The 22,109-nt window shown below is 41.1% G+C and overlaps 1 protein-coding gene across 4 annotated transcripts in view; it reads left to right on the forward strand.

The window, feature by feature from the left end:
- LOC137244556 (probable serine/threonine-protein kinase nek3) overlaps positions 1–21,106 on the forward strand; it is a 125,708-nt gene extending 104,602 nt beyond the window's left edge. For all 4 annotated transcript variants that reach the window (XM_067773701.1, XM_067773700.1, XM_067773699.1 and 1 more), the window contains 7 exons: positions 1,431–1,507; positions 1,575–1,734; positions 1,793–1,826; positions 15,979–16,175; positions 16,250–17,253; positions 17,331–17,513; positions 20,589–21,106. In XM_067773701.1, coding sequence (XP_067629802.1) covers positions 1,433–1,507; positions 1,575–1,734; positions 1,793–1,826; positions 15,979–16,175; positions 16,250–17,253; positions 17,331–17,513; positions 20,589–20,723 — 1,788 coding nt within the window. In that variant the 5' untranslated portion in view covers positions 1,431–1,432 and the 3' untranslated portion in view covers positions 20,724–21,106. The remainder of the gene's footprint in view (positions 1–1,430; positions 1,508–1,574; positions 1,735–1,792; positions 1,827–15,978; positions 16,176–16,249; positions 17,254–17,330; positions 17,514–20,588) is intronic.
- Positions 21,107–22,109: the final 1,003 nt, after the last annotated feature.

Raw genomic sequence — 22,109 nt, forward strand, 5'->3', positions numbered from 1 at the left:
ACTGTCTTAAATTTTATTGTATGCTTTAGACGAGCAATAGAGCACTGGACTTGCAAGACAGAAAAACTTTCAGGGCATCCTTTGTATTGCGAACGATAGCTCAGACGAACGAATCGTCTTTCAGCGATTCCATTCAGTAATGGTATTATCTATTATTTCCGGCCGGCTTTTATGTTTTTTATATGGAACATGAAGGTGTAAGCTTAATGAAGTGAATATTCAGGTGTTCTCATCCCGTTGACGTTTTCCCTTTTTGCTAAAAAAAATAACGGGTAATAATATATTATAACGATTTTTTTTAAATCGTACAACGCTATGTTTCAAGCACGAGCTTTTAAATTTTTGGTAGAGCTGCTATCTCCAGTACTTGGCAGTTTGTGCTACAAATTTGCGAAAAAATATTCATGACCTCAACCTTGCTATAGAAATGAGAATTCCACTTCAAATTCGCAAGCAATTTTTTAAAACCAAACTATAGGAAAAATCCTAATATTTGTACCTCTGTCAAACAAGGTAACTATTAAAGCTATCAAAGGAAAAGTTATTTAAGGTGGCCCGAAATAAAAATGTTGGCCTCATTAGACATCGTCACGCTAAGTTCACGTTGTGTATAAAACCGTGGTAAATGTCTAGTTGAGGGGTCGACTGCTAATACGCTACCAAAAATAACAAGAGAGGTGTCAAACGACGCGTATTGACATCAGTATTAATAATCCAAAGGCGGAAAAGAACAATTTTAACTCGTTAAAAGATATTAAAAAAAACTCGAAAAATGACCTGCGGGTCCCTCCGAACCCGGGGGTGGTATCCATAGTATTTTTGCGCGGAACACCTTTCTGCATTGGTGGCCTTCGGCCGCGCTTATAAAAAATTAGCCTGGGTGGGTCCAACACCGATTTGGACACCAAAACTATATCCGCGCAAAATACTTATGTTCACAATTTTTTTTTTGTGGGAACCACAACATTACAACAACCACATGAAAATAGCCTACTTCAACTGAAAATATCTTCCGACAGAGATAAAATTTTTCTTTTCCGCCTTCGGATTATAGTTGTCGAGGTCAATGCGCGTCGTTTGACACCTCTCTCGATATTTTCGGTAGCATAGTCGACCCCTCCCCTAGACTTTTACCAAAACCCGAGTTAAGGAGCCAATTTGTGGTGCAACAGTACCGCTCCATTAACTCTAGTTTTTGGCTTACCGTGAGCATAAACAAGAGCCATTTGATAAACCATATGCAACTCATTAAAACATTTTTTTTTGTTATGAGCGGACTTTTACAATTTTTTTTTTTCGGTTCAGTCTAACTCGCAGCCTCTTAGAGAATATTTAGAGCGACTTAGAGATCAAACCCAACTAAAAAACTAAATTACTAAAGAATTGAAAATTAAAGAATGTGTATCGATCATTTATTCAAATTTTTTCAGGTATGCAATACTCAACGAGCTCTGAAAATTACTCATCAACAATGAGAGGCGAATCGCCCAGTAAATGGGGTAACAAGGTACGTATTTCAAATACCTTCAAAAAACTTAAATTCTCAACAGACTCAATATTATATATTATATTAGGATGAAAAAGGCTACGTGTATAAAAAGTCATCCTATAAGTACTCCGATTCCGGTAACAGTAATGCAAAAAATTTTAATAGGTCTGCCGACACAAATATTGATCAGTTGGATGCTTTGTTGGAAGACCTGAAAAATGAAAGGCAAATCACAAAAGATAAAGGTGAGAAGGATATTGTGATATAAAAAACTATTTTACCATTAACACTTGTCTTTTATAGATATTTTATCAACCTCAGCAAATTATAAAACAATGTGAGTATGAATTGATTTCTAAAATTTTTAATGTTTTTTTATTAAAATGTTACCCGCATTTGACAATACTCGCCCTCATAAATTCAAGTGTTGCTTCTTGACTTAACTGCAGCATTTTATTTTTTCAGTACCATAATACTAAATTAATGCATTTTTGAAATATGAAGTATCGTTGCTGAGATAACAGAACTTCGCCCCATTCACTGGGCACAACCACTCACAAATTGTCATCAAAGTTCTATAACGGGTATCCAATTAAACTGGCGGTTTCAGGGCGGACTAGAGGAAGATTGTGAAGTGATACTCACATCTCTAAGCCGATACTAAGCAGTAACTTGTATACACATCAACAAATCAATCATTATGTCTACCTAAATATCCATACAAGCAGCTGAGAGCAACGCACAAACACATGCATATATCTGAGATACTCCCAAAAGTAGGTAATAATTTGTGCAAGTATCACTCACATATACACGCGCATATGAGAGGCTATAGGCGTGCATCTGTAGTTATAGCTGATAAGTTTATAGATGATAAATAAGTAGTAGATTCTAGAAATAGAAACGCCTAGAAGTATGCGAGCTACACAGCACAGAGTATAAAGGAGCGCCAGCTGAGCAATCAGAATGAGTTTGATTTAAGCACGCTATCTGTCGAGAAGTAGTAGTGTTATTGTGAAGACTTGAGTAAAGGCCATTTTGCATTATTGAATAGTGGAGTTATTTATTCAACAGTTTAGTGATTCGAACGTTAGTAGAAGGTTGCAAATAAGCAGAATTGCACTAAATTCGTTACAATATTGATAACAGGGCTCACCGGGCGCGGCCTGACAAAGGCGTTTACCGATTCTGTGTGGATTGTTGGCAGGGGACGGATCTCATCATAGTGCTTATAGAGATGCTCCCTTAATCCCCTTGGATGCGGTGCTAGATCAAGCAATTGTTTGCTAGAGTGTCCTGTTGTTGTTGTTGTTGTTGTAGCGATTAGGTTACTCCCCGAAGGCTTTGGGGAGTGTTATCGATGTGATGGTCCTTTGTCGGATACAGATCCGATACGCTCCGGTAACACAGCACCATTAAGGTGCTGGCCCGACCATCTCGGTAACGATTTATATGGCCACATTGAACCTTCAGGCCATCCCTCCCTCCCCATCCCCAAGTTCCATGAGGAGCTTGGGGTCGCCAGAGCCTCGTCTGTTAGTGAAACGGGATTCGCCGCTCGAAGGTGAGGTTGACAATTGGGTTGGAGAATCTATATATTGCGCTACACAACCCCTTGAATCCCGCTAGAGTGTCCTGGTTTGAGACAGTTTAGCAAAAACTACCTGTTTAAATTTGAGCACTTTACCCTCATTATGTAGGTGGTTGTTGTTGTTGTAACAGTGGCGGTGACACCTCCCAGTTGAAAAGGTTGGTCGCATTCCTTAATTATGACAATACAAGTGTGAAATTACAGAAGAGTTTTAATGACACTGATTGAAATTTGACCGATTAAATAAATGTAGCTTGTGTTCTGGGATCATAAAGAGACATCCCGTGGAACTTCTACTGTGCCCTACCGAAACCCTCGAAATGGTGGCCGTCGAGAGGAAGAATAAGCAGGCATTTATCAAGGTATCCTACTATACGGCTCATACTGAGGAGGTGCCATGGGAAAGTGCAAGAGGTAAGTGGAAGAAGAATGGCGCAAAGGGCGGTTGGTCATAGGCACGAATTCAAATGCACACCATAACGCGTGGGGAGGAGACGATGTTGGTCCAACATCCAGCAATGTTCTTAAAATCACATTCAGTTCTGAATGTGATATGGTTCTGGTGTGATTGGAGGGTCCTTGATAGGCCATCCTTCCCAGACCATGCGTATATGCTAAAGCCAAAGCTGTTCAGCATACTCCTAAAGAGGGTAGAGAAGGGAGAAACCCTAACTTGGTTAACGAACTGGACTAAATTCCAGGATCATTGACGATTTGGGAAACTGAGACAACCCAAAGAGGTTGCCACTAAAGGCGAACTGGAGGAATCCAATAACTTCTTGTCAAAGACGCTTATGACAGCGTATAACAGAGCATGTCCCTTAAGGAAATTCGGGGGAAAAGTCAAGCCGCCATGGTGAAGCAAGCAGTTGAGTCTACTTAGAAAACAGGTAAAAGAAATGTTATAGTGAATGATAAATACAACCTTTAAGTATACTTGTCACCATCCGCAGATCTAAAACTTTCTCACCAAAACAGTTATACGGAATATCTTTATAAATAGGACATACGCCAATGAAATTATAGGTGTCTTCAGCAGTATTTAAATTACAAATAGAGCAGTTTACGGAAGCAAAGTTTTTAAAACTTTTTCAGAAGATCAGGTTTGTGGCGGACGCAGAATACCTATCATTGAAGTAGGAAGCGTCCGTGAGAATCAAGTCGGAGTAGAGATCATGTACCCTGGAAGCTTGTTGGTTCAATTTCTCTAGTAGTATAAGCATACTAAGTTTAAGGGATGCGTGCGAGAAGTCAGACTGAGGAATCATATTAACACTTCCGTAAATGTTTCTCCACTTTTTGAACCAGTACGGACCTTGTCTCATTGTTTCCTCTGCCAAAACGCGAGGCAGTCTACTTGGTGTCAAAGTTAAACAGCCCGAAATATAAAGCATGTGAGTACGTAAGGAAGGTATGGAAGAATAGGGAGCATAAACCTGATTCTAGGTGTAATATATAATTTGGTGTATTAAATGGGATAAATATTAGCTTGTTAACTTCACTTGTATGTTTGTAACTCTCTAGGAGACCCATCTAGCGGAAACTATTGAATACTCGTGACAGTGGTTAATTAAACAACTCGCTACAAAAGGAGTTGTGCTTAATAGCGGAGACACGAACCTCTGTAGTGTATAACTTATAGCTGAATGATCGGTTGCGATGAATCGTGGACACCCACACTTAGTGGAGAATAGTGTAGAGATAAAATGATGTTGATGTAATGCGCGTAAAACCCACAGCTAATATCGAACTTAAAAGTTAAAAATAATTTTCAAAATAAGTTTAGAACAATAATGAACGAAAAATACTAGTATTATTGTGAAAAAAGCCTGGACTCTATGTGCCATATTTTTCGGATATGGAGCGCGCGACTTTTTAGTTCGATATTATTTAAAAGCGTGTTTTTTAGTTTTTTTTTTTTAAACTATAATTATTTCAAACTTATGAACACCCCAGATTTGAGCACCGTAGAACATAATGGACCTACATTAGGGTGGTTACAAGGTATATGGTGAATTTTAAATTTTGTTCTATCTATCGGGGCACCCTCCTAAAATATGCCAATAGATCAGAAAATGATTATTGCAAAGTTTCAGGCAAATCCGATAATGTTAACACGTGCCTCATTAGGTCAAAGTTAGGAAAAGCAGCGATTTTCAGAAAAAAATTTAGTGTTTTGTCAGTAAAAGCGAAACCATATATGCCAGGAACTTTACTCGTATAACATTAGATAGGTAATTTTATTTGTATTAATTTTGATCTTAATAATATTTTTATAAAACGGTTATTTTTAGCAGTATTTGACATTTATCCGATCACGGTGGCCGCATTGAGATTAGTTGTATATATTCAGACCAATTCTAAATATTCTCGCGGAATTTTGTTCTCGCGGATTTTTTTATTCCCGCGGAAAAATTCCTCCAATTCTTTTCTCCTAGGGAGAAGAAAAATTGGGGAATAGGAATTTCGAATTTTCGAAGTCAGCTGTTTTGTCAATTGAAATTTCGTTGCGCATTTCTTATTTTGTTTAAAAAAGTGAAAAGTTTAATTATTGTTGCGAATTTGTTTGAAATTAAGATATAAAGTATAAACAATGCAGATTATTGCATTTCATGTGGTATTCACTGAAATGAGTAATGAATTGGTGCCACAGCAACATCAGAGGAGCATAATAAGAAGATGGCGGGATAACACAAATCCGCCGGAGTTGCCTGCTTTCATTCTGCAAAGCAATTTTCTGGCGGCCACGTCGAGTTGAGTTCGCCATATGCCAAAATCTAATTAAGCCTTCTTAAAAAATCCTTGCGCAATTTCTGGATGGCTGCATCAGCTCTTCCGTTGCTTGTGATATACTTTGTTGTTGTTGTTGTTGTTGTAATAACAGTGAGAATATTGTAGTAGAATGTAAATATATATTTTAGCACAAATTTGTACAAATAAGTGTTCTTTCTTAAAAGAACGAATTTCCTTTAACTATTTTGATGCATTCCCTTTAATTTAGCTAGTGAAAAAACTCCTATGAAATGGCAAAGAAATCTCCTTCTCCCTCACATTCATAATACCTACTTTTCTCCCATAACCGGTTTCCTCTTTTTCGAACATTGTTCAGAATAGGAGGAAAGGGAGAAGTGAAAAAACTCACAAGGAATTTTTATTTAGAATACGAGGAATGGGAGAAGGGAAAAAACTCGCACGGAATTTTCGTTTAGAATTGGGCTGATTGTAAATGAAAAAACTTACCGTACCTATATAAACGTTTAGGACACTGTCCTCTTTTTTGGCAATAATAAGTAAATCACTCATAAAAATGTTCAAAAAAAAACACAAAGGAGAACCGGAAAAGAAAAAACGGAGGTATTTTCGAGGTGCTGAGGAGGTTATAACTGCAAAATTGTCAGTACTGTTAGATCGGTGCAATATTTCCGATTGAGATGCGGTGCGAATTATAGCAGCTACAGCAGAAGCATTAGGTCATGACGCACAGAACTTAATTGTACGAATCCGTAGACAAACATTTCGCCAACAAAGAACAAATCTCATAAAAAGTAGATTCAAAAATTCTGATCTAGAGGGTTCCGTTGTGCACGGGGATGGAAAATTGCTTCAATATTTGTTGAGTAAGGACAATGTAGAGAGATTAGCGATTTTAATTACTTGTGGCGATGAAGAACAGTTGATAGGGGTTCCATTCCTTGAAAATAGTACGGGAATTACTTAAGCAAAAGCTGTATTATCAGCAGTTGAGCTGTGGGGAGCATCTGAAAAAATTCAGGCAATGTGTTTTGATACTACGACCAGTATCGTACTAGGGAAACATTTTCTTTATTTAGCATGCCACCACCCTATTTTGGAAATAATTTTAAAAGAAGTTTTTAATTGTAAAATGGGCACATCAACTGCACCTCAACCAGATAAACACTCCCCGGGGATGGGCAGGCCTTTCCTGAATATGAATCCGATATGCTGCTTCGAAAAGAAACACTCGGACAAGTGGATATTAGCCGCCCTCTATGACATGCAAGTCAAAGCTGCGCATCCCCTACGTAGGCAATCTACCCTTATTGTTGTGAAATGTAATGATTGTAAGATCAACATGCCATTTCTAGTTATTCCTGAAGACACGTTCTTAGAAGGAACCGGGGTATCCCAATAGACATCTGATTGAGGAGGGCACACCTCCCAAAGGCTTAAAAAGTAACCTCCGTAAGCATTATGAGGAAATAAGGCACCTGAGAATACAGCCGTATGAAGCAAAAAAGCACAAACAGGTCCGCAGTGATATCCACACACAGTCGTCGGACCTCTATGCCAGGAGTTGCCCGGCGAATCCAATTCTTAAAGAAAAATACCTAGAACTCGCAGAAGAGGAACGCACTCTCCCTAGGGAAACCCGTAACTCTAGCTCAACTACGTTCTTGTTACTGTAAGAAGATGAAGTCTTACCTATCCTTGCAATGTGTTCCCACATGACACCAACCATCTGTTGTTGTTGTTGTTGTAGCAATGCTCGCCCCACCTAATAGCCGCGACCGATCACAAATTGTCATCAATATCCTCTAACGGGAGTCCAAGGAAACTTGCCGTTTCAACAGGGGTGGACCATAAGGAAAGGGGTGTTAGAGGCGTTGGTTCCACATTACAATTAAAGAGATGGTTGGTGTCATGTGGGGACACATTGCAAGCAGGGCATACATTTTGTATGTCGGGGTTGATTCTGGATAGGTAAGAGTTTAACCTGTTACAGTATCCAGAACGAAGTTGAGCAAGAGTGACACGCGATTCCCTGGGGAGTATGCGTTCCTCTTCTGCGAGTTCTGGATATTTTTCTTCAAGTACTGGATTCACCGGGCAATTCCCGACATAAAGGTCCGACGCCTGTCTATGGAGTTCACCAAGGACCTGCTTGTGTTTTTCCGCTTCATACGGCTGGGTTCTCAGGTGCCGTATTTCCTCAAAATGCTTACGGAGATGACTCCTTAGGCCCCTAGGCGGTGCTGGTTCGTCAATCAGATGTCTGTTGGGATGCCCAGGTTTCTGGGTATTCAACAGAAACTGTTTGGTCAGCATCTCATTTCTCTCCCTGATGGGGAGTATTCTCGCCTCATTATGCAGATGGTGTTCTGGGGACATAAGAAGACAGCCCGTGGCGATTCTGAGAGCAGTATTTTGGCAGGCCTGTAGTTTCTTCCAGTGGGTGGTTTTTAGGCTTGGCGACCATATGGGTGACGCATAGCACGTAATCGGCTGGCTAATTGCTTTGTATGTGGTCAAGAGCGTTTCTTTGTCTTTTCCCCAGGTACTGCCAGCAAGGGATTTGAGGATTTTATTACGGCTCTGAATTCTTGGAACAATTGCGGTTGCGTGCGCACCAAAATGTAGATCCTGATCAAACGTCACACCCAAGATTTTGGGGTGTAGGACAGTCGGTAGCGTAGTGCCATCGACGTGGATGTTCAATATGGTCGACATTTGGGGCGTCCATGTTGTAAATAAGGTCGCGGAAGATTTAGTCGGTGACAATGACAGGTTTCGCGAGGCGAAAAAACTGGAGAGATCAGGGAGATAGCCGTTTATTTTATTGCATAGCTCATCGATCTTTGGGCCTGGGCCTGTGGCCATTATTGTGCAGTCATCGGCGTAGGAAACGATTGTGACTCCTTCCGGTGGTGAAGGTAGCTTAGATATGTAGAAATTAAACAAAAGCGGGGATAGGACACCACCCTGTGGCACCCCTTGTTTAATTCTCCTTTGTTTTGATGTTTCGTTTCTGAATTGCACCGATGCCTGCCGACCACCCAGGTAATTTGCGGTCCACCTTTTAAGACATGGGGGAAGGGTAGACCCTTCCAGGTCTTCCAGTAACGAGCCATGGTTGACCGTATCAAAAGCTTTTGATAGGTCTAACGCTACGAGTACTGTTCTATGGTGGGGATATTGATTCAAACCGCAATTTATCTGAGTGCTAATGACATTTAGCGCGGAGGTAGTGCTATGGAGTTTTCTGAAGCCATGCTGATGAGGGGCTAGCTGCAAATGTGCTTGGAAATGAGGGAGCAAAATGGCTTCAAGCGTCTTTGCCACTGGCGATAGGAGAGATATCGGACGATATGACTCACCTACGTTAGCTGGTTTCCCAGGCTTTAGTAGCGGGACCACCTTGGCCATTTTCCATTTCTCGGGTATGACAAAGGTGGAAAGAGACAGGTTGAAGACATGCGCTAAATATTTGAAACCCTCTTTCCCTAGGTTTTTAAGCATCGGCATGGCTATGCCGTCTGGGCCCACTGCTTTGGATGGTTTAGCGCGACCAATGGCGTCCTCAACCTCTCTAGCGGTGATGGTAACACCAACCATCTCTTCAATTGTAATGGGGAACCAACGCCTCTAACACCCCTTTTACTATTGTCCACCCCTGTTGAAACTGCAAGTCTCCTTGGACTCCCTGTAGAGGATAATGATGACAATTTGTGATCGGTCGCGCCTATTGGATGGGGCGAAGCGCTCCTACAACAAGAAGGATCCTTCTCCTCACATATAATCAATTTCAAGCTTGTTTTCACAATATATTGTCACGGATGTTAGCATCGCTAAGTTATACCATCAATAAGGCGATGCTAAGGCCACGATAAGCAGTATTTACGTCAAAAATCAAATCATGTATACACATATATAAGGCAGCCGAAAGATGTCACACACAGATGCATTTACTTATACACCTATGTATGCGCGAGAGACTGTAAACTACAAACATTCACATCAATAATTCAATTATTATGTATCTACATAAACGAATAAATAATTGCGTCTACACATATGTACGTATACGAGCAGCGGAGAGGCAATGCACAAATACATGCATATATCTTATCTGAGTTGTCACAAGAGAGAGCAATAACTTGTGCACGTAGTTGTGGCTGGCGATTTTGTAGCCGAAACTAACTAGTAAGTTCTGGAAATCGAAGAGCCTAGAAGTATGCAGCGGAAACTATAAAAGCGGGGCAGGCGAGTAAGAAGTAATTCAGTTTGAGTTGAGCTATCAAGCACGCGATCTGGCGGCCAATAGTAGAGTTTCATTTGAGTTATCAATCAGTTTGGTTATTAAGCCAGCAAGTAGCAAAGTATAAGTGTTATTGTGAAGTACTTTAATAAAGGCCATTTTTCCGTTATTCAATATTGGAGTTATTTATTGAACAGTTTAGTGATTCGAACGTAGCAGAGGATTGCAAATAAGAGGATTTGCAGCAAATTCGTTACAATTGGTGTCAGAAGAGGAATTGTTGAATAAATTCCAGAGGACAACAAGGACATGGCAAAGTTCAGTGAATTGAAGATCCAGCAACTAAAGAAGGAGTTGGAGAGCCGTGGATTGAATACAAGCGGCGTTAAACTCGAACTTCAGGCACGGCTACGAGAGGCAATGGAAGCAGAAGGAATTGATGTTGACGAGTATGTCTTTTATCCTGATGAGGACGAGACAACAGCAAAAATTGAAGAGAAAAATGAAACACCGCAGACAAACATGACAAACACAGACCTGAACATGATGTTGGCTGCAATATCGGCACAAATATCCGAAATGTCATCTCAGCTGGAATCGCAGTCGACACAGATAACATCCAAGATGGAAACACAGCTCGAAGAACAGAAGACATATATGGCATCCCAACTGGAATCACAGGAGGCACGTATTTCAGAAATGACGTCGCAAGTGTCATCTCAACTGGAAGACCAAGAGACATATATGGCATCTCAATTGGAAGCGCAAGAGGCACGTATATCTGAGATGTCGGCAGAAATTTTGGAACAGGTATCATCAAAACTGGAAGCGCAGGATGCAAAAATGGCTCAATTTCAGGCAGAAGTAGATGATTTAAAAGGTCGTATGGAGCAGTTACAACTAAATCGCCCAGCTGTTTCAGCGAGTAATACAAAGGTAAAGACGCCATCCTTTGACGGTTCTGTTCCTTTTCAGGTCTTTAAGCTACAGTTTGAGAAGACCGCAGCAGTGAACCAATGGAATGCTGAAGATAAAGCTGCAGCTCTGTTCGTGGCACTGAAAGGGCCTGCCGCGGAAATCTTACAGACCATTCCAGAGTACGAGCGGAACCACTACGAAACATTGATGAGCGCTTTAGAGAGACGTTACGGAAGAGAGCATAGGAAACAGATATTCCAAATTGAGTTGCAAAACCGCTACCAAAAAGCAAATGAGACATTGCAGGAGTTTGCTTCAGATATTGAAAGATTGGCTCATCTTGCAAATGCGGACGCACCCGTGGAATACACTGAAAGGGTACAAATCCAGAGCTTCATAAATGGCATACGAGATGTGGAAACGAAGCGGGCTACATATGCGAATCCAAAACTAACGTTTGCTGAAACGGTATCGCATACACTGACTCAGGAAACGGCCTCACTATTGAGTAAACCAGCATACAAAGCTCATCGTGTGGAAGTGGACAGACCAGATTGGGTAGACACAATTTTGGAAGCACTGAAGGGATCACAACAGAAAAATGCCGGAGTTATTAAATGTTTCAAGTGCGGCAACCCAGGTCATATTGCACGACATTGCAGCACCGGTCCCAATAGTTCCAACAATGTGGGTGGCCGTAAACGCAGAGCTGAAGGAGATGAGCAAATCTCCAAGTCCACTCAATCGTTAAACTAAAGCGAGTCAGCAGCAAGGGGCGACAGCTGGCTCCCTCAATTGAATGCCCCATAATCTCTATCTCACAAATTGGAAGAAGGTCAAACAATCTTACTGTCGGAGGACATGTGGATGGAAAGGAACGTTTACTGACTGTAGATACGGGTGCATCTCATTCCATCATTCGAGCGGATTTAATCAACAAAAAGATAACACCATTGAATGGAGCAAGATTGCGTACAACCACTGGAGAAGACAGCACGGTTCTAGGAGAAGTATCATGTGAAGTCGCAATTGGGAACGTCACGGTAGTACACAATTTTATAGTGGCAGAGATTGTTGATGAAATCATAATTGGAGTGGACTTCTTAATCGACCAGGGCATCAAGATCGACATGCAAAGCAAGACGATGCGATATAAGAACATGGATGTACCACTTAATTTCGGCTACGAGAGAGGCTACAGCAGTAAACGAGTGCTGGTGGAAGAGAGTCAGCGAATACCACCAAAATCCGAAGCAGTCATCTGGGCAAAGGTTGATGGAGATTGTGGGACAAACAAATTGTGGGTTGTCGAACAAATCAGCACTGAACATACTTGTAGGAAAACCCTGGCTATGACAAAACAAGATGGACGTATTCCGGTAAAAGTACTCAATGAGTTCAATTCACCACTCAAACTGACTAAAGGAGCTATTTTGGGAAGATGCCAAGAGGCTGAAGTAGTTATTAACTGTGAACAGCTCCAGGAACACGTTTCAGCTAGTAATACTAATCTTTCAAATGACATCACGGCATGGACGCAGGGGCTAGAGGAAGCATATCAGAGTAAGGCAAAACAACTGCTCCTAAAGTACGCGAACATATTTGACGAGGATGGTTCCAAACCAGGCCGCACCAACGTTGTGAAACATCAAATTGACACTGGAGATGCGAGGCCGATCCGTCAAGCTCCACGTAGTGTTCCACTGGCGAAGCGGGAAGTTGTAAGTCAAATTATACAAGAAATGAGCGACAGCGGCGTCATCGAACCATAAGCTAGTCCCTGGAGCTCACCGGTAGTACTTGTAAAGAAGAAGGATGGAAAAATGAGGTTTTGCGTGGACTGCCGGAAGTTGAATGACGTTACGAAAAAGGATAGCTACCCATTGCCAAGAATTGGCGACACTCTGGACTCGCTCTCTGGTACGAAATGGTTTTCCACACTGGACTTGAAAATCGGCTACTGGCAAGTGGAGGTGAAGGAGGAAGACAAAGAGAAAACAGCCTTCAGCGTCGGAGATGGTCTTTGGCAATTTACAGTAATGCCCTTTGGACTATGTAATGCACCAGCTACTTTCGAGAGACTCATGGATCAGGTATTGAAAGGACTACATTGGAAAGCATGCTTGGTGTACCTGGACGACATCATCGTATTGGGCAAGAATTTCGATGAACATCTTAAGAACTTGGAGGAAGTTTTCCAAAGAATAGCTAGCGCTGGTCTGAAGTTAAGTCCCAAAAAGGGTGCGCTGTTTAAAAAGGAAGTAAATTATTTGCCAAGACCACAGAACCTACATGAATTAAGAAGTTTCCTTGGGCTGTGCACATATTACCGCCGATTTGTACAACATTTTTCCAGCGTAGCCCATAGCCTTCATGAGCTTACAAGAAAAAATAAAGCTTTTGAATGGAAGAAGGAGCAAGAAGTGGCTTTCCAAACATTGAAGGAGCGTTTGTGCACTGCCCCAATGTTAGCATATCCGATTCCAGGAGCAACATTTATTCTAGATACAGATGCGAGTGGATATGCTATAGGAGGCGTTTTATCACAACTGGTCGATGGACAGGAGAAGGTAGTTGCATATTACAGCCGTTCGATTGGAAAACCAGAGAGGAACTACTGCGTTACGCGGAGAGAGCTGTTGGCATTGGTAGAGTGCATTAAACATTTTCGCAAATACCTCTACGGCCAGCGATTCCGTGTCAGGACAGATCACGCAGCTTTAAAATGGCTACTGCAGTACCGTAATCCGGAAGGACAATTGGCACGGTGGATCGAGCGACTACAAAGCTATGACTTTTCCATTGAGCATCGAAACGGTAGTACCCATGGAAATGCCGATGCAATGTCACGAAGACCATGTAGTTTGGAATGCAAGCACTGTTCAAAAGCCGAGGCTAAAGAAGACATTATAGATAACCGGCTAATGACTATAACATGTACAAATGAATGGGACAAGGAACAGCTAAGAAAGTGCCAGCTAGAAGATGCAGATCTGTCACGTGTTATGCAAGGGCTCGAACGAAATGAAAGACCAAACAGAGAAGAGATGTCAGCAGAGAGTCCCATTGCGAAGTCATATTGGGCACAGTGGAACAGTTTGGAATTGATATCCGGTTGCCTTCATCGAGCATGGGAGAGTGAGGATGGTAAATACAAGAATAAACTGATAGTTGTTCCCAGAAAGAGGATTCCTGATGTGCTCAGCGAGCTGCATAATGGTCCAAGCGGAGGTCATCTTGGAATCACGAAGACGCTCGAGAAGATTAAACAGAGATTCTATTGGGTTGGTTGCCGTCAGTCGGTCACTGAGTGGATTGCGAACTGCGAGGTTTGCAGCAGAGCGAAAGGGCCCAGAACACGAAGTCATGGCCAGATGAAGCAATATAACTCAGGTGCGCCATTTGAAAGGATCGCTATGGATGTCGCCGGTCCATTTCCTACTAGCAACGGCGGAAACAAATATGTACTGGTAGTTATGGATTATTTCAGCAAATGGCCAGAGGTATACCCAATCCCAAATCAAGAAGCGGAAACAGTAGCAGAAGTGTTTATAAACAATTGGGTTGCAAGGTATGGTGTACCAATGGAGTTACATTCTGACCAAGGCAGGAATTTCGAATCAACTTTGTTCCAGGAAATGTGTAAGTCATTGGGCATTCGAAAAACACGGACAACTGCATTGCATCCTCAATCCGATGGTATGGTAGAACGATTCAATAGAACATTGGAGGAGCACTTAAGGAAAGTAGTAGACAAGTACCATAAAGAATGGGATACCCGCATACCATTATTCTTGATGGCTTACCGATGAGCAGTGCATGAGACAACGGGCCAAACCCCTGCAAAAGTAATTTTTGGCAATGACCTTAGACTGCCAGCTGGTTTGAAGTTTGGGATAGATGCCAATGCGGAGAGAAATGTCAGGAAATCCACTAGTGATTTGGAAGAAGAGCTAAGAGAAATACATGATCTGATAAGGCAACGAACAAAGATTATGAGTGACAAGATGAAAGCCAGATATGATAAAGCAATTAATTCAGAAGGTTTTCAGGAAGGAGATTTGGTTCTGTTATACAACCCGCAACGAAAAAAAGGTTTGTCCCCGAAATTGCAGTGTAATTGGGAAGGTTGTAACGGATCAACGATGTAGTGTACCGCATACAAACCATCGGTAAACCACGAACCAAAATGAAAGTGGTCCATTTGGAAAGGCTGGCAACGTTTAGATCGAGAGATTTGTCTGACCGGGACGATCAGGCTTAGGTGGAGGGCAGTGTCACGGATATTAGCATCGCTAAGTTATACCATCACTAAGGCGATGCTAAGGCCACGATAAGCAGTATTTACGTCAATAATCAAATCATGTATACACATATATAAGGCAGCCGAAAGATGTCACACACTGATGCATTTACTTATACGCCTATGTATGCGCGAGAGACTGTAAACTACAAACATTCACATCAATAATTCAATTATTATGTATCTACATAAACGAATAAATATTTGCGTCTACACATATGTACGTATACGAGCAGCGGAGCGGCAATGCACAAATACATGCATATATCTTATCTGAGTTGTCACAAGAGAGAGCAATAATTTGTGCACGTAGTTGTGGCTGACGATTTTGTAGCCGAAACTAACTAGTAAGTTCTGGAAATCGAAGAGCCTAGAAGTATGCAGCGGAAACTATAAAAGCGGGGCAGGCGAGTAAGAAGTAATTCAGTTTGAGTTGAGCTATCAAGCACGCGATCTGGCGGCCAATAGTAGAGTTTCATTTGAGTTATCAATCAGTTTGGTTATTAAGCCAGCAAGTAGCAAAGTATAAGTGTTATTGTGAAGTACTTTAATAAAGGCCATTTTTTCATTATTCAATATTGGAGTTATTTATTCAACAGTTTAGTGATTCGAACTTAACAGAGGATTGCAAATAAGAGGATTTGCAGCAAATTCGTTACAATATGTTTTTTTTTTTTCAGAGAACGGGACCGCACTGAACCTGCCGGTACAGTTACAAAAACTACGCGTGTCATAAAAACATCTCAGCGATCTGTGCCACAATCGGTGCAAGATGAAATCGATAGCTTTTCCACTACAGAGTATAACACCTTGAGATCGAATGGTTACCCAAGCATTAAAAATGACTATCAATCGAACGAAAAGCTTTATGGATCGAGTAATAACTTTTTTTTATTTTTTATTCTAATCTGATATGTACGTTTTTAACTCATAATTTTAAAACGCTTTCAGGTAATCTCTACGAAAGTAGAAATAAAATATACGAAAGCAGTCGTGTTATTGATAGTACGGAGTTGATTCCTTCTACAACAACAACAACAACCCAGTTGGAGAAAGATCTTCAAAATGTGCCATTGTCAGAAGACATACTACCATTGCCTGGTACTAAGGTAACCACCACAGTTCGCACATACACTTATGAAGTACCAGCGACTGGAACATTAAGTCGTGCTACACCATTAACATCAAGTACTCGCTATAATACAATTCAACGTAACGAAATAAATAGTTCTACTATACAATCTAGTGCTCATAAGACGCTTTTAACACCAGTTGTGCCACAAACTGTCGTTTATAATACAGAAAGCTATTCCACGATTAACAGAGCTGGCGATAGACCTATTGCTTCGAACCACATATACGAAGTACGTGAGCATCGTGAAGCAAATACTTTGCAAAATACTTTGCCACCACAACAACCACGCAGTCCCAATACTAGTGGCACCAATAAAACCATTGTTTATAAAGTCAATAAAACTGAAAATATTCATTCGGGACCGGAATTTACTAGTTATCCACAACATTCTCCCGATTATCCATCTCAAAATGGGCCTTATAACACTTCGCCAGATAGTTATCCCCTCGGACCAACAACTACAAAATATATTTATAAAGAATCATCAAACGTTGTGAACACGGTCCTTGGATCGCCAAGTATGCCTTCAGATCACCTACCTGGATATTTACCACCAGCACATCCACCTAAGAAATCAGCGCCAATAGGTTATCCACCTACTGGTAATGGCTTTCCTCCACACGAACCTCCAAATACTTCGCACTCAATATACAAATACTCATCTTCATCTACAACGAATACACGTAGGGGTCCAGATAACTCTTACGGTTTGCCATCCTCAGTTGCACAACCAGCACCATTCCCTGTGGATGGTATGGAATACCCGATTGATTCTAGCCCCCCACGGAAAGTTGATGAGCTCATGCAATCTCTTGGTCAGGTAGGTTTCAAAATTCTTGAAATACAGTGCTCAAATTTATTCTCTCATAAATGATTTTCATAAATTGTTTTCGTCAGATTGAATCTGCGGACAAAACAGACCTTTCCACTCCACGAAAAAGGGAAATAGAAACTGCTGTTGCCACGCCCAATCAACTTGTACCAACAGTAAATAAGGCGGGTAAAGAAGTTTATTACCCACCAGGCCACGAGATGATGATAACAAAGCGTGAGGAAATGTCTGCAGGTTCCGCAGCTGGGGTAAGTTTTTTAAGACATATTTTCGAAAGGCTCGAATAACTCAGTCAAATGTTAGCCGATATAAAATATCTCTCAACTTTTAATCGTTTCGAACAAAAAAAAATAGGGTAGATGTGGGCTCATCTGGAATGGTGGACTGGTGAACATCGTTGTACGAGCAAAGAGGATAGATTAAAATAAGAGCCTTCAGTTTGCTTCGAGTGGCGAGTAACTTGGTGGAAAGCAAAAAATTCACGCCGAATGTTTTCTATGACGGAGTTCTGGGCAAAAGCCACGAAAATGAAAGAAGGCCTTTTATACGTGTATCTCAAAAAAAACCATCAAAAAAACAGCGCCTGCCTCATAAAAAATCACTCGCAACAAACTGGTGGCTCTTATTTAAATCCATCCTCTGGTCTAATTTCTCGTGTCGTTTGCTTTTATGTGAATTTATTTTAAAAATGTAGGTGTGTTGTTGTTGTAGCGATTAAGACACTTCCCGAAGGTTTTGGCGAGTGTTAGTTATCGATGTTGATGGTCCGTTGTCATATATAATTCCGGTAAAAATCACCTTAAGGTAAAAGCCCGACCATCTCTGGATTGATTTAATATAACCACATTGAACCTTCTAGCCCATAACGCCCCTACCCCCTAATTCCATCAGGAACTTAGGGTCGCCAGAGCCTAGCCTTCATAGGCCTACATTTCTCTCATTTTAATTATAAGAGTAACTTTTTCAGAGTAAGGCTGTACGACCTGCAGATAATCTTCGGCACTTTACAGCCCCGCGTTTGACACACGCTTTTCCTGCTTGGTCGATCATGTCCAACTCTCGCCTTCTCTTAATCTAACCCAATCTAATTGAAACGTCTACGATGCAAGTTTCGAGGAGTGCGTCCTTTTTAGCTAGCTCATTAACTTTCTCATTTACATCTATTCCCATATGCCCAGGGACCCGATATATGTAGGTGTATATTTCTCACTACACCGATTTTTTCCAGGAATTTCCCACACTCTAACACACTTTTAGATGTTGTGCTATGCGAATTAAATGCCTTAATTTCTGCTTGGCTGTGGATATAAAAGTTTAAACTATTTTCTTCCAAAGTTTCTACGGCTTTGGCCACGGCTACTACTACGCCTGATAAAAAATACAGCGATCTGGGAGCTTGTAGGTTCTGTTTATTTCCGGATCCGCACAGTATACGCAGACCCTACTCATTCCATTATTGTTACCATCGCCTCTTCTGCCATTAAGGCATCCTTGCGCCAACCATTCAACTCTATTGTGGCTCTAAAAGCGCCTCCAAAGCGCAGGTACTGAATTGGGTAGTTTGCTCGTCCAGTATTCGACGACGCTATACAACAAAGTCCGTATGGTCTGGACTCAAGTTACCCCGAGGCATTCCTCGTTTCAGTTGTTAAAGCCCTGTTCTTCATCACCAGGTCTACATTGCAGCCGTTAGTTTTGTTTTCAGGGCTCCAGTAAAGCTAGGCATTGATAGCTTACATTCTTAGTAACTTAATTAGCGCTTAACCGTTTAAACGGTTATGGGCGTCCACCAAGGCCCTCCAGTCGCTTCTTCGCTCTGTTAGCTGGCGCCGATGGCGGGTTCCGAAAAAAATACTTCCTTAGCCGGAGCTATATCATTCAATCGCATAACATGGCGTAGCCGCATTGTTTTAACTCGCTGGACCATGTTGATATCTGCGTAAAGCTCATTACTAAATATTCTTCGATTCTCGCCGTAGCCAAATCCATAAATCTTTCGAAGAAGTTTTCCCCCGAACACTCCCAGAGCCGCCTCATCTGCTGTTCTCAAGGTCCATGCTTCTGCACCATATAGCGGGTACTGTAAGTGACTTGTAGGAAAGTCCTATTCAAGGGAGACACAGTCCAAGGACTGATGGCGAGTCCTTGAGAGATGGTCTGGCTAGTACCCTAGAGGTGCTTTGTTACCGGAACGCACCGAATCTATATCCGGAAAAAGACCACTAACATCGATAACACTCCCCAAATCCTTCGGATGTAGAGAAAGCTGCAGATATTCTGAAGGAAGCGTGCTTCACCTGCAATCGCGTCAGTATACTTTGATAGTCAGCCGGCTATTCAGGCAATAATCTCACACAGCACTTCATCAAGAAGTGTCCTGAAATTCAAGGGGCTGTGTAGCGCAACCCTTCAGGTTGCCAGCGCAATATACAGCTTCTCCAAACCCAATTCAACCTCACCTATCCGCGGCGAATCCTGTTTCACTAACAGACGAGGCTCTGGCGACCCCAAGCTCCTCATGGAACTTGGGGGTGGGGAGGGAGGGGATGGCCTGAAGGTTTAATTTGGCTACATAAATCGTTCCCGAGATGGTCGGGCTAGCACCTTAATGGGGCTGTGGTACCGGAGCGTACCGGATCTGTATTCGGCAAAGGACCATCACATCGATAACATTCCCCAAAGCAACCTTATCGCTACAACAACAACAACGTCCCAATGCGCAGGCAGAAGTTGCATCAAGCAGGAAAAACGTGGATTGCAGAGCGGCCTGAAAAAGATCGAAGATCATGTACAAATCATACAAAATTAAACTCGCTAAGTTGCTTACGCCTCTAAAGAGAGAAGACGTAGTAACGGGACCATTCCTTACCGCAGATGTAGAAAGTGCGGCGGGGTGCGTCCTGCGCTAGCGAGGATAAGACTGCAGCTATAAGGGGCAAGAAGCAGCAATTAACCTAGGTCCAAGAAAGTTTCTATTATTTGCCAAGAGGACGGAGTTATTTTATAAAATATAGGATTTTTTCTTTTAGTCCTTTATATATGGTAGAATACTATGGGCACATTCAGTCTATGTGAGGTCTTTATTGCCTATCCAGTATAACCTAACCTTACATTGAGCTCAAAACCAACAGAGAATACAAGTTTTTAAAAATGGGCGTGTCACGCCTCTTTGTAGTCACCTTTTTTTCATAGTTTTTGTTAGGGAACAATTTTAAAGAGAGAACTAAATTTTATTTTCGCTCATTTTAATTCTGAGCAATCGGCATCGGCAAAATTGTAGCCATCAGTTATAGATAAATGTTTTCAATTCATTTTATTTGCAGGGGCGCTGGGCTAAAGGATCTGGAATGTACGAATACGAATCTGGCTCTAGATCTAAATCTAAAACTAAACAAGGCGGTGCAATGGTTCCAATATGTTTGCCACTTTGCTGTGCTATGCCTTGCTCCATAATGTAAGCCGAAACAAAGAGGATAGATTTAAATAATAGGCAACAGTTTGCTACGAGTGGCGAGTAACTCCCTGGAAAGCAAAATATTCATGCCGAATGAGGGAGTTTTTGATAGTTGCCTCCTGTACCTTCTGCAATTGTGATTTCTGGATGTAATCGTTGAATAAACACAAATGGGCATGCATCTCACAACAAAAAAAAAAAAAAAAACAGCGACTACCTTATAGAAAACATCGAGTTATTTCCCTTCTTAATCTACCCTCTTTGATCGAAATAACAAAACTTAACAGCAGATTAATAATTTATTAAATTTCTCGAATGTAAATATATACTTATATATAGATTAAACACTAATAATAAATAATACTCGATATTCTAATAAAAAAAAAACTTAGCTACTACCTACTTATATATGTATGCACAAATGTATACACTAATGTATATATATATAAAATTTGTTCATTGAAATTGATAAATGTATGTAAATGGGTATGTTATTCTATAGAAAGGTTCGTCGTGAACGAAAATTCTAATGTTACTAAATATATGATTCTTACTAACATTATTAAAAAATAAACAAATAAAAAACCAAGCTAAACATGTTTGCATATTATAAGTAAGATATAAATCAATGCAATTTTTGTGGACACGTTACGTACTGCCTCAGGACATCGTGGAATCACCAGGTGAGGTAAATAGAAAAGCAAAGAAGATGTACGCGATTTGAAGTAGGGTCAGAGAAGGAAAGAATTTTTACGATTTTATGAAAAAAATAGGATAAGAACAATACTGTGGCGAATATTAGCATCACTTTGCTGTTAGTAAATAGTCACAACAAAAACAGCAAGCAGACACACTTCTGTACATATACACATTAGAGCAAGCAGCCACACTTATTTACAAGGCAACGAAGAATATTCCATGCACATAACCAGCAGCTTGAAGCAGAGAGATTATTTCACATACATATATGTAGCCGGAAGCTAAGAGCAGAAGTTGTTACTGACACATACACGCGCTTACGGCTAGGAGAAAAGCATAAATTACAAATATTCATGTATATAGCTAAATAACCAAGCATGTCAACTGTTCTAGAAGGCATGTGCGTGAAATGTCTAGACCTAATGAGAAATATGCGAACGAGGTAACAGAGAGTATAAACACGCTATTAGTGAAGTATAATTGTAATACTCCCAAAGTAGTCTAAATAAAGACCATTTGCCATACTGAATATTGGACTTATTTATTTGACAGTTCAGCGATTCGAACGTTAGCAGAAGGTGCATAATTATCGGGAACTCCCAAAAATTCATTACAATACATTCTGTTTACTCTCAAGTGGGAAAAAAAGCGGAAAAGATGGGTTTGATGGTGAATGAAGAGGAAGTACTTG

The sequence above is a fragment of the Eurosta solidaginis genome, chromosome 3, assembly GCF_040869045.1.
Source record: "Eurosta solidaginis isolate ZX-2024a chromosome 3, ASM4086904v1, whole genome shotgun sequence".
NCBI classification, from domain to species: Eukaryota; Metazoa; Arthropoda; class Insecta; order Diptera; family Tephritidae; genus Eurosta; species Eurosta solidaginis.